The 13,681-nt window shown below is 47.8% G+C and overlaps 1 protein-coding gene across 1 annotated transcript; it reads left to right on the top strand.

Moving 5' to 3' along the window:
• The first annotated feature begins 714 nt into the window (after positions 1 to 714).
• On the top strand, positions 715 to 5,301 carry BMP10 (bone morphogenetic protein 10). Its single transcript, XM_026043456.1, has 2 exons — positions 715 to 1,056; positions 4,306 to 5,301. Exons 1-2 carry the CDS (start codon positions 723 to 725, stop codon positions 5,247 to 5,249), a joined length of 1,278 nt encoding a protein of 425 aa, XP_025899241.1. The 5' UTR covers positions 715 to 722; the 3' UTR covers positions 5,250 to 5,301.
• Positions 5,302 to 13,681: the final 8,380 nt, after the last annotated feature.

Here is a 13,681-nt window from a genome sequence, read left to right as displayed (position 1 = left end):
AGTTCACCCGCTCCTCTGCATTCAGCACCTTGTGACCCCAACATAGTGGCAGTAGCTGGAGCTCTTCTCTTGCACTAGATGCTGTCCAAGCACAGAAGGATGGACTTTGTGCCAGGAAGGTTTCTTTGTGAGTAAAACAAGCGTTTATCTGTAAAACATTTTTACAAAGGACAGATTTGTTGTATTAAAGAGGCCCTTCCTAGCCCTTGGTGCAGAATTCATAGGTTTGGATGGAGGCTGAGTAGCATTTACATTCGAGCCTCAAATCTGCATGGCAAAACATTGGTCATACACCAAACAAGTCAGCTACCAGGAGAGAGAAAGAGAGGGCAATTCCTCTCGAGGAGAAACTTGTCCTATCTCCTAGTGTCCTAGCGCAGAATGTTTACAAAATGCTCATTAAGGGAAAAGGGATTGTGAGATAGCAAGGAATCTGGTGAACAGCTTACACTGCCCGAGATAAGAGAGGCAAGGCGACCATAGAAGAGAGGGAACCATATCCAATTACCGAGACCTGGATTTGGGGAGGGGGAAGGGTGAAGAAAAAGGGAGGGGGCAAGGGGAGAGAGAGAGAAGGGCTGGATCACAAGTTTCAAGACAAGAGCTTCCAAACTTGTCATCTCTCTGTGACACAAGCCGCGTGCAACCCAGGGGATAAAACCGCCACTTAGCCCACACGAGAGCTAGAGCTTGTTGAGTGTGCTTGGAGCTAGAGGGAAGGCATGGATTCTGTAGTCCTCCAGCTGTGGGCTGGCCTCTCTCTCTTGGTTCACCTTGCCTCTTGCAGTCCCATCCTGAGCTTGGAGCAYTCTTCCTTGGAGGAGGACGTGCCTCTTTTTGATGAGGTCCTCTCTGAGCAGGATGGGGTTGATTTCAATACGCTGCTTCAGAACATGAAAAACGAGTTCCTGAAGACGTTGAACCTCTCTGACATCCCCCTGCACGAGACGGCCAAGGTGGACCCACCAGAGTACATGCTAGAGCTGTACAACAAGTTTGCCACCGATAGGACATCTATGCCATCTGCAAATATTATTAGGAGCTTCAAAAATGAAGGTAAGAAATGTATTTTTCTAGGAGAAGCAAATCCAAAAGGGTATCATTATAGTCAGCACAAAWTAATCTTTACCAGGCATGGAGCATGAACAGCACCAGGGGAAAAAGGGCCTTTTGGTGAAGAGGCCACTGGAAATAGGCAGCTAACACTGTACCACCTTTACGCAGATCCCACTTTTTGTGAGGTAGATCCTTTTAGATCCTTTTTTCCTCACTTTTGAGACTGTCAGGTGTGGAGGGAAGAAGATACTTCTTTTATGTCTGTGTTGTATAGTGCTAAGTATAATTTGGGTGTGTTTTTATTATCCCCATGATCATACAAATCTTTGGCAATTAGCTGTTTGATTTTCAGATGGCTTTAAATTTGAAATTAAGGGGATAAATGTCTTCACACACCTTTTAACGATGCAGTATATGACTCTCTATTAATATCCTTCCACTATTGATCCTCATGGGAATCGTAAAGTTGTGTTCCTTTGATGTCTGAACATAGTCCAGCAAAAATACAGAAAGGTATTTAGCTGAATTTGGATAATCTTCTGGTTTTGCTTCAAGGAGTATAATGCTACCTATTAGAAAAGAAAAAATGGGGGAGAAAASGACCAATTGTGAGCTTAGGTGGATCTCTATATGTTTCCGCTTTAATGTTTTCCCTCCATTTAACAAGGCAAAGGTTAAATTTCAGTGCTGACATTCAGAAGTTTTTCTGTCAGAACTTACTTGCACCAACATAGGCTATGTGTTAAAAAGGTTTTTCAGGTAGTCATTTCCAACCTCAAAATACTCTACCAATGCAAGCACTTTGATTCTTTTTAGCTATTCAGAGATACACGGAACTATTCAAATCACTCTGGATCTTCTCGTATCCCTCATAAGTCTAATTATGATGTATAACACTAATAACTACATTTTTCTCTGACAGTCACAAATAGTAGGTGACAAACTCTCAGGGAAAGTTGTGGGCAGATCAGTTCAATTTGGCAGGACAGCAGGGCTGGTCTCTGCTTTTCTGCCAGCCCTGGGCAGTCTCTACCCACAGTATGTTTCTGATTTGAGGACTGCTTTGCCATTTAAATCTTCTTTCTATATTCTTTTTCTGCACTGTGGTAATGTGACACTAAATTTATTGCAGCACTGCTAGCAAACCAGTTACACCTGCTGGTGAACTGTTCCTCATCTGAATAGCCTGGCTGATCATCACCATAACTGAAGAAATACACAGAAACAAGCATTGTTCTTTTCTCCTATTTCCACTCTTCAGGAGAAATAAATCGGATAGATAAATTTTGCCCTGTACAATATGTTAGAGAACAAAATGCAGTGATTTACTGAAGTGAATCTGAACGGATTTCAGTGGCAAGACCGAAATGCTTCCAGGCTTGCAGCACTGAAAATGGCGCAGACCGACCTGCGAGCGGTAACACGTGCCACAATTCACAATTCTTTGCCGTTMCATAAACACGAGGGAGATATTCCATATGTTTTTCATGGCTGCAGATGTTCTGTACTGGCTAGGGTAAACTTGGTGCAATTTTCTGCCATTTCTGTGTTTTTCTCACTTCTAATCCAAAACAGCAGCTGCAAAGTGAGACTTCTTGTTAAACACATCAGCTTCATAAACCCATGTAGTTATAGGGACTGTTGCACTTAATGATTTTGATCTGTCTTGAAAGTCCATGAATGTAGGAACCATTCCTTTCATAAACAAGGATGGTCTTTTTAAAGAAGAAAGTGAGTTACTCTCAATTTCCAGGGCACCAGGAACAGATCATACCATGAAGATTTTTTCCGCTGTTTCTTGAAAATTGGCAGTGACTGCTTTTTCATTATTATTCATTAAATCCCTTATTAGCTTTGTTATTACTGTAATGAGATTATAGATATACAATGTGCTGCCCAGTCGAGAGTAGCCAGCCTCTGTTGCATTATTATTATTATTATCCACCTTGTCGTCAGTAATGACTGCAGCAAACTGCAGGTTAGGAAATTGCAAAGGTTTCTTGCATTTGAGAGGTTTTGGCTGGAGCTCCCCTGATCTTGAGCCTGCAGTTCACCCCGACCCTGGAGCATGTTCAGCTCCCACTCTCATCAGTTGAGGGGAAGGGAGAGGCAACCAGAGCTGCCGTTTGGGTTTTTTGTTATGGACAGATGGAGGTGCAAATGGGAACAGAAAACCAGGTGCCCCAAACCAAGCTTCATGTCAGTAGAACAGCTCCTGTGCTTGCTTAAGTGCACTGGTGGAGCAGGGCCAGCACTTGCAGCGTTATCAGTGTCATTTTGCTGCAAACACATCAAAATTGGAGAAGTCAGAGATGAAGACAGTAGCAGATCCCAAGCCGCTTGTCCCCACGGGCCTCGCAGGAACGTCACCCAAGGTCTGTGTGTCCTGTGCAGTCTGAGCCACGAGTGAGAGCGCAGCAACCCGGGCGTGGAGGCAGTCACCAGCACTAGGATGCCTGTATGGCATTAAGATATGCATATTGCCCCTGTGTGAGCAAACARCGCAGATACGACAGACAGACTGACCAACGAGCAGCTATTGGGGGCTTCTTATAGGTTTTATTAACTAAAGCTGCCAAAAACGTCCGTCTGAATGCAGGTCTTTGGCTTAGTTCACAAACCTGTTAAGTACATGGCAGGATTTCTGTTGAGTGGCAGCTTTTAGATTGGGGAATCACAGCCTGCTCCTCCTATGTTTGCAAGCAAATTTTCCTCTCTTAGAATCTGACCGTTTCAGTTGCTGATGGCGTTTGAGCAGAAGGAAACACTTGCTAGTCAGAAATGCTAACCCAAGTACTGCCTGCAGTGTCTGCGTGCACAGGTTATGTGTCACCTGCCTGTCTCTCATGTTCACTCTAGGGACGCATGGTTCTTCTTTTCCTCACCTGCAATAACATTTTCTCCTATTTGTTAAACAGTTGCTGTGCAGTAATGTAGAATTGATTTCATTGCTGTATTTGGCAAAGCATTTTTAACACACAATCCTACCAGGTGTCAAGGAAGGCCTAGAAAGCCATGCTGATTGATAGAAATTATAAAACCAGGTTCGCTGACTTTGTCATGGCTGAGAGTTCCATCCTTAGACATCTGTAATTAAACAAGGCTTTTATTGATCATCCAAGTACCATTTTGGGAAACAGAACAAAACCATTTTCCTGGATTGTTCCACCGAAACCAAAGGAATGCGAAACATGTCAGATGTGCTGGATATACTGACCTGCTAAAATAACTGATCTTTGTCATTTCCAGACTTGGCTTCCCACCCTATTGGTGTTGTAGGAACTCGGAAATACCCCCTTCTATTCAATGTATCCATCCCTCACCATGAAGAAATCACCATGGCGGAGCTGAGGCTCTACACCCTGGTGGAGCGGGACCGAATGCTCTACGATGGCCTTGACCGGAAGGTCACCATCTTTGAAGTGCTGGAGAGTGACCACATGGGGGTAGGAGAAGAGCGAAAGATGGTGGCACTCGCATCTAGGCAGATTTATGGCAAAAACAGCGAGTGGGAAACATTCGAGGTGACCGAAGCCATCAGGCGCTGGCGAAGGGCAGGCCTGACCACGCACCGGCTGGAAGTTCATATAGAGAGCAGGGAAGGGGAGGAGCAGAATGGAGAGGGGAAGCTCGATATCGACATCAACTCTGAGGCCAAGCATGTGCCCCTGCTGATTGTGTTCTCCGATGACCAAAGCAATGACAAGAAAGAGGAGAAGCAAGAACTGAATGAAATGATAAACCATGAGCAACTCCTGGACTTGGAGAACCTGGAAGTCGGCAACTTCCACGACCGGCCTGGCGAGGAGGCGCTGCTCCAAATGCGCTCCAACATCATCTACGACTCTACCGCCCGCATCCGGAGGAACGCGAAAGGCAACTACTGCAAAAAGACTCCGCTCTACATAGATTTCAAGGAGATCGGCTGGGATTCCTGGATCATTGCGCCAGCGGGATACGAAGCCTATGAGTGCCATGGAGTGTGCGCCTACCCCTTAACGGAGCACGTCACGCCAACGAAACATGCCATTGTGCAGACTTTGGTTCACCTGAAGAACCCCCAGAAAGCCTCCAAGGCCTGCTGCGTGCCCACCAAGCTCGACCCCATCTCTATTCTCTACCTAGATGCAGGGGTTGTCACCTACAAGTTCAAATACGAGGGCATGGTGGTATCGGAATGCGGCTGCAGATAGTAGGAACACATGCACGGGGGAGTGCACAGGGGAAGTATTTAATGATTCAGTCTGTAAATTTGTACATTTTGGATTTGCTATTTAATAAGGTTATTTAATGAGGCATGTACAGACAATTGTATGTTTCCTACCACGGGGAATGGGCAAGACATACGACTGTAGGGAATGTATATTTTGTTCCATTGCTTCTTGCTCTTCTTTCCTATCCAAATTAAGACTCAGCCTCTCTTCATACCAGGGCACAGACCAGATCACTGGGTTGTTTGGGGGGGCTCTTCCTGTCCCAAAGGGGCAGATGCAAGTTCCTAAAAACATTATCCTTCCTTAGATCTTTCTGAGCCTTGGCTAAAGGCGAAAGACATCCTGTCCTTTCCCTTCCGATCTTGCGATGGAGCGGTGCCAGGCTCGGCAGTGGCAATGGCAGGAAATGCCCCCCACGCCTTTAGCGCAGAAGCTCCCTTGTCCCGCAGACCCTAGAGCTCTGGGTGGTCTAAATCAGTGCATCAGCTCCTCAGTCCTTGAGGCTCTGCCAGGTCGCAGCAGCTCAAAAACTTGTTCCCCCGGCCAGGCCGCTAAGTTACGTACAACCCATCTGTATAACCAGCAAAGCAGGATTATGTAGAGCTAGAYAGAAAAGGAGTCCCCTTCGTGCCAGCCAGAGAGGACCTTTCCCTTACGGATGTGCTCACGGTGTCAATTCATAAAGGTATTGCCCCCCACTTAAACTATATATGCTGGAGTCACATGCCATGTTTCCGCCACTCTTCTGCAACAAATCCTAGTGATAAGAAGGTGTCGGAGCTGAGAAACAATAGACCCGTCACTTTATTTATACTAAGCTGCAAATTTGTCAGATTCTTGGGAAAGTGTAAGTGACGTTGACTCTTTTAGCCTTTAGCAGAGCCTACTGTGCTGTCCATGCATCTGTTCTACACTTTTAAGGGAAAGTTATCTTCACTGGAAGTGCTTAAGGGTCTTTGAAGGAATCCCCTAGCACTTCATGAGAATGAACACAAAAGACTTTATCAAGCACCAACTAAAACCAATTTCACTTGTTTTTTTTTTCACACGTATACTTCTRTGCTTCCCATAATTTATTGATCTATTTATTGACTGCCTGCCTTTGTAATATAATGTAGAATACAGAACGTTTTATTTTTGTGCTTGTGCTTGTGCACTTGGATAAAACCTTGTACCGATCCTATTTCACACAGAATCTCCCTCTTGAGTTGTGTTGCACAGAGATTGGCTTGATAATTTTTTTTCCATGCTAGATGTTTGTAAATACCATATACCACCATTCTCTCTCTTGCTTGCAACCTGTTCATTGCAGTAATTTAAACAGCATTCTGAACACACATAGTCGTATCCAATATTTAACCACTCTTGCAGGGCTATCACTTCACTAAGTGGCCAGTTGTGTAGTTTATTGTAGAGTTATGCTGCAATCTTAGGCTGCGATTAATGGCAAGTCAAAGGAATTCATAAGAGGGGTGATAGTTGCTCTGCTGACAGGAGCTGCCATAGCCAGCGGCTAAAGTGTCACCACGCAGAGCCTTCCAAGCCCCCCCTGCTCCTAATGCAGCTGTTTGCCAGGACAAACCGTTCACCTTGTTAGGATGATAATCCAGCGCCAGGCAGATAATCCAGCGGGCGCTGCTACCGGCTCCTCGGCGCGGCTGTTCCCGTCGCGCTGCTGTGGTTCGGGCACCACTCTCTGTTATTTGCTCTATTATGAAACTCTGCAAGTGGCACCGGGATGCAGCTTTGGCACTGGGGGAAGCCACACAGGTGAATTTTTACAAGACCAGTAAAAATTGCTGTAAAAGCAATTCAGAATTAGGAACAAGGTGGTGTTTGGATATTAGCAAGTTGTTTTATGAGACACGGACTGTCCTGCCAAGCAAGAGAATCTCAGGTAGGATTTGTGAGGAAACCCACAAAACAGAAGATGTACCCGAGTGGGCTATTTTGGGAGAAACTTAAGCGTTTTATGACTCCCACAGCCGCAACTGTTCACAATCGGAGATCAGAACAGGGTTAAGTAGCAAATGAAGGCTCTTTTGGCAAACCCAGAAGTACTGTGTTTTAAACCTGTGGCTACTCCTGTCTGTTTGGCTGTGGTCCTCACAAATGCTGTAGTGAGCGGGTGGCCAGAGCCAGTGCTACAAAGGCACCAGTGTCACTAATGTCAGCAGCAGGTCCCCAAAACCTGTCCCAGCGATTATTTTTACTTCGTACCCGCTCGCTTCCCCCGTCCTTCCGTCTACCCGCTCACCCATCCACACCACACATCTATATTAAAACTTTGGCTTCTTCTGTTTCTTAAGGAATTTATTTTTCTCATTAAAGACTCGTGTGCATTGATTTTCCTTTCATTTCTGACCTCCTTTATGTCAGCATGCTGGCAGATTCCTGCCTTAGATTTCAATAGCAAAAATCTGGTTTGAAAGGTTCCGTTTGGTCTGGAAACACCTCTCTGCAGGGGCCTTCCCAAAGCTGCTGCACACAGATAACCAGAGCAGCAACCCTTCCTCACAGAAGGCATCAACACGGAGTTTTGCCTTCCTCTGTTTAGCATTCAATGCATGGGAGCAACCATAAGCAGCTGTGAGGCTCCTTTTGGGCTCCATGCTCTAAAAAATGCCAGGAGGCCCAAATAGACAGGACAGGCAAAGGGTGGGAGCCAGAAAAATGCATTAGGGAGAGGAAGAATGTGGATAACGTATCAGCGAGGGAGCTGAGGATGGAGTTTTGCTCCTGGGCCTCCAGAGTAGTGTGAGCTTCAGGGCATGGTGCTGGTCCTGTGGGCACCTGTCTCCGGCGCAAACGCGGCGCCCACCCCGGCTTCCCCAGCCCGGCTCATCGCTGGGTGCCCAGCTGGGGCCAGAAGGTGCTCAAGGAGCAGGTTTGCCCTGCAAGCTTCCTTGCACACTGCCCGTCTGGGTGCAGCCCCACAGCCCAGGCTGGGTCGCTGCCCGTGGAGGATGGAGCTTCCCGGCAGCTCCTGCATTAGAGCTCGGCCCATCGGGACCCCTAGGGCGGTTTGAGGAGCCCCAAGGAGGAGGCAGTGGCTGGCGGCTGCCCGGCACAGAGCAAGAAGCTCCACAAAGGATTTCTGTGCAAAACCTGGAGCCAAACCCTAGCTGAATCCATCACTCACGGAAAAGAAGAGAAGAAGAGAAAAAAAGAGATTTCCTGGCATGTGAACAGCTGCTTCCAGCATTTGAAAAACTACAGTGCAGTGCTAATTTAAACTTCCTTATAACCCAGTTCAACATTTGACGAGCAAACGCTGCTAATAGGCTGGGAACCGTGGGGCTGGTGCTTTGCTTGCTATATTGGGAAGCGAAGCCAGAGCAAAACTAGCTTGAGATAGAGCTTTTGTTTACATTGCTGACCAATCTGTCTTCATTAATGCACTATTTACAGGAAAAGTTAAAAAATTAGAGTCTGCTCCTTCTTCAATTGCACCAGTGAAAAATAGCGGCGCGATGGTTCGTTTGCCCCAACTAAAAGTTGAAAGTCTTATCAAAAGCCCCTGACAAGAGAGGTTTATTAAGTGGAGGATATTCCCGTGGAGCAGGAGCGCTGGGCCCAGGCGTCTGGGTGCGTTTCTAGCAGAAGCGATGTCAGGAGCAGCAGGAGGTTGGGGAGGTGCTGGGTGCACCCACGCGGGAAGCAGAAACCAGCGGCGTCCATTGGCACTTGGTTTATTACCCTGCCTTGAAGTTGAGGAGAAAAACAGTGTTTGGGGTTTTCTTTTCTTTAGCAACGAGGTACTGAGAGGGGAAGCATCTATGCAAGGAGAGCTGGCGGGGACGATCCCCTTCTCTTATGTTCAAGTCAAGGGGCCCTGCACACACTGCCTTGTCTAGCATCAGATGCCTGAATGAGGACAAACAGCTGCCAGGCCCCAACTCCTTCAGCTAAAATGAGGCAGGTTTGCAAAAAGCTGCTCCCGAGCCAGCATGGCTGGCAGGGAAAAGGTCCGGGAATGCATTTTTGCCCATGGACACTCCCGAGCAAAGAGGATGTTGTCCTCCTCCTTTCAAGGAGTCGCTTCGAACGCCGGGGAAAGCAGGATTTAATGGAGCAATTAGCTGTGGAAGTTTCTGCCTCCAAGGCCACGTCAGCACGCAGCTCCGCTGGCAGAAGGCATCAGGATATTGCTGCGTTAGGGCAATAAAGGGAATTGCTTTTTCAAGCGGCCAGCACCAAAAAATATAGATCAGTCCTGCTAATGCGTGTGCTCCAAGGCAGCCCACGGGCCATAAATCACCGCCAGCTCGGGCCAAACGAGCGCACGGTGCAAAGGCCAAGTTCCTTTGCTAGTTTTAAGCTGCTGGATGGACGCCCAAAGCGATTCCATTCGGAACGCAAATTGATCTACCTCCTGTTCAGCATTGCAAGGGCTCGGCACRACTTTTGGTTGTATTTGCTTTTAAGGAAACAAAGGAAATGCAGAGGATAAAAGCAATCAGCATGGCTACAATATAGGGAATGATAGGAGAGGAATGGATTTCCGTGCCACAGGTCAATGCTTCTGGAAGGGACGCTTTTCTTTTTCTTTCCATGGCCTCAAGGATGGTATATTCTGCAGTGGCCCAAGACATGGCCAGGGAAGGCAGCACGATAGAGTTTAAATAAGCAAGGCCCCTGTTCCCATGCACTTCAGGAGAGTTGGCAGCAGCTGTCAGGATGAGGCAGATCCTGTGGGATGAGCAGCTCCGTGCCCCTGGGAGCATCCCAAGCAATGTCCCCCCCTCGGCGCGGCTGAGCCTGTGCAGGCTGCCGGCCTCGCACTCTGTTGAAAAGAGACGTGTCGAGTTAAGTGAGAGGTTTAAAGACAGGGTGGTCTCTGCAATGCAGCATGGTAGCGCGCTAGCAACAGCGCCTAAACAACAGCCCCGTCTTCCATGGCTCGTGGGTTTATGTTGGCTTTGCTGTGGCAACTCCTTATCTATGCGGAGATTAGGGCATTTTGGATCGGTTGTTGTGAGATTCGGTGGAATTCGTTTCCTGAGCTGTCACCGCCGGCTAATGGGGCAGTCAAAATACAAAGCTCTGGGAGAGGGGCAAGTGAAGGCAGCTCCTGCACTAGTGAACGTGCCCTTTTGTGCTGGGCCCTGCAGCAAATCTGCACTGGGAAGTCCAAACCCAAAGCCCAGCATTGGTTAAAACAATAGTAGGGATCCAACAGAACTTGAACCTTGCCTGGAAATCTTAGCTGTAATAATACAGTTACAGTTCTGCTGTGTGGCTGGATCATCCACGGACCTTTTCAGGGATGAACATCTGCAAGATGCTCTTCCTCATTTAATTTATACCCTTCTCTGTCATCTCTGAGGGAGACCTCTCTGAATTTAAGGCACTTAAGGGACCAAGGGGCTTCTAACTTGCCCTTCTTGTCTCCGTGCCTGCCCCCGGCTGCTCTTCCATCGGCCACCAGCCGATTCTGCAGCATTCAGACTGACTTCTTCGCCACTGACCTGCTGCTAGCAGCGCTTCCAGGCTGAAAAAATCAGTGGCCTGGCATCCAAGAAAAGGGTTATCTGGCTAACCCGGCTACCTGGTCATTATCCCAAATATCTATAACTTGGTGCCCAGGACTCAGTACCTTTCTAGGTCCATTTTATGTGTGTTTTGCAAGCACTTTCAAAAGGCCTCATTAGTTTCTTAACGGGTTTCGGAGGTGAAATCTGTGGCTTGGAGGCTTGGATTCTTTGGGGTTGGGGTGGGAGAGCAGGGTGCATTGCCCCGGACACCTCAAAAATGGTAGAGCGACCCCACTAGGGTTTTATTTTTAAACCCATCCTGCTGCCAGGACGCATGATACAAAGCTGTGAGGCCTTGGGCTTGAGTGAGCAGCAACAGTTCGGGGTGGGTGACAGCAATTTAATCCCCTTTTCCATAACTCCTGGTGCCATCCCTGAGCCTGCGCCAGTCTCCCAATTGCTGCAACGGGAATGATCCAGCGCGGCCGAGTGCGGGAGTGGCCGGGCCTGGCTCCCGAGTGCCCGCCGGGGTGTTGCTTACCTCAGTGATAACAGCCCAAGCAACTGTAGGGAACAACGCAAATAAACACACTAGGACCCCAGGCTTGCTTGCATCAACAGGAGCCTGGAGCAAACCCCGCCAAGCAACGGGGCTAAGTCCAAAGGGTGCTTTATCCGTGGATGCCACATGTGGGGTCGCTCAGTGGGGACAGGCCGAGCAGATCGTGGTGGGGTGCTCTGTGTTTCCAGGAACTGGGCATTTCAAAGCATGGACAGGGCTGTGCAAGGCAGCAGTAACACAAACACACGTAGACAGAGTCAATGGCAGATGCTGAAATCCATCCCAGAGCTCCGGGAGAGGATGTGTGGGGCAAAGGGGTCACCCAAGGGATGGAAACCTGAGGGAAGGGGTAAATGGGATGTCTCCTGCTCTCCGAGTCCCCTGCGCCTGGCAGAGTGAGTCTGTGGATTCTCTAATGTCTAATAAAGGTTGAGCCTTCATCAGAGCCTTTCAGATGCAGCATCTCTCTGTGCGGCCCCCATGGCTTAAGATTAGGGAATTGGCACCCAATGTTCTATCATTCAGGCTGCTGCCTGCTTGTCATAATTAGCAAAAATCACTTTGCATTTTCCAGGAACGAGCTGCCAGACAGTTGCATGCAGCAGGAAGCTCTAACYACGTTACACCCGAGCTCCCACGTCCTTGCCAAGTGCTTCAGTTTACAGGAATTACGTGGAGAGGAAACACTTGCAAAGGTAAATTAGGAGGAGGGTAACCTCTGGCCAGGCATACTGGTGAGTGGTTATTTGTACAAATAGCCAAAATTTGGCAGTCTTTTCTTGCCAAAGACATCCTGTTTTGGGGTAACCTTTCAACTCCTGTGTAAGGGAAGGAGGAACTGGGTTATTCAGTCATTCTGGGGAAGAACAACGTGTTCTTGCTGGTTTTCTCTCATTTGCATAAACTATCCTCAATAGCGGCTGGCCGCTTTTCCTGCACGTCCACCTCGCCTCCAACAACAACTTGCTATTTAATGCAATAGCCAAGCTAAAAAAAGAAAATCACTGCCATGCCAAAAATGTGGCTTTGATAAAATATGAGGGGAAAAGTCAGCATAAGTGTGACTGGCTTGGGATCCAACGAGGGTAACGTGGGAAGGATAATTTTGTTTTCTTGACTCTCACGCCTACTGATTCCTGGATACAGCAAAGTGAATATCAAAGAGTGACAAAACAGATTTGTTCTAATGCAAGGCATGCTAAGCAGTAAGAGCAGGACTGGAATTATAGCCTAGAAAATACCATCTTTTCACTGCATTATGCATAGTTTGGTGGGTCTAGATGCAGGAATTTCCACACCATCTGACCCCCTTGGAAAGTCTATCTTGTAAATATGAGTACTGTAAACACTTCACATTTTAATGGGCAGAATATCTTCAAAGCAGCTACTGTGCCACTGCAAAGCAGACATGGTTTGAGAGGCTCTTGCAGCCTATCTGCAAAGGAAGTGGAGGAATGTGCAGTTTATACTAAAGCAAAGTGCACTTGCCCCGGTCTCAGCAACTTCTGAGCCTCAGCCGAGGCTCCTCACATCATTATGAGCTCCTTCATCTGTAATGCAGGAGCCATTACTCCCACTCTGCAGGCRTTATTTGCCTCTTCACACTTCTGATATTAACAGGGAGGAGTGTGTGGCCTTTCCAGCCCAGCTGGTCTCGTTCCTGTGACGTCCAGGTCTCCCGAACGTCCTCCCGCTCGCCGTGAAGGACAGGCAGCTTCCTAACAAGCTCTCTGGAAAGCTAAAATGTTAAATAAAACAACCGCTCTGACAGTTCTCTCGAAGTTACGGCCTTTTGCAGGGTCTGAAGACTCAGTTGCAGCCTGAGGAGCTGTGCAGTCCTTGGGGGTCCTAGGACAGGTATCTGCAATCACAGTTTATAGGTGGGATGAGCTGCTTATGGGCCAGATTCTTAACTGTGGCACAACCTTGACAGCTCTTTCCTTTGCCAGTATTTACTCCGTATCTGCGCAAAATGGATTCAAAATGCCAAAATAAGTCTGACATGGGACTAAGGATGCCAGCGCTGAGGAGTCCTGGCTCCGTTTTAAAGCTAGCCTAGTCCCCAGCAGCAAATCTTAAGCCAGCAAGTGCTATCTAGACAATACCAACTTTTATTCCATATTCACATTTTCCCAGTTCAATCTCCCCACTTTTCACGTATTTTCCTTTTTTGTCATTTTTCTTCTTGGAGCCTTTTTCTTCTGCAGTGTCTGCCAAAAGGGTCTGCAGCCTGTTTGGAGCTGAGCTTTTGCATTGCCAAAGCCACGTCCTCAGCGAGAGTAATCCAGTGTCACTGCATTAATGCCACCGTGCTGGGCCAGAGCCATGGGGCTGTGTGCCGGGGCACCAGCGAAGAGAAGCTCCCTGGCAGG

This window comes from Nothoprocta perdicaria, unplaced genomic scaffold (genome assembly GCF_003342845.1).
Source record: "Nothoprocta perdicaria isolate Ctin4 unplaced genomic scaffold, notPer1 scaffold_103, whole genome shotgun sequence".
Classification (NCBI taxonomy): Eukaryota; Metazoa; Chordata; class Aves; order Tinamiformes; family Tinamidae; genus Nothoprocta; species Nothoprocta perdicaria.
The sequence above is the reverse complement of the archived record's forward strand: the minus strand, read 5'-3'. Positions and strand labels throughout refer to the sequence as shown.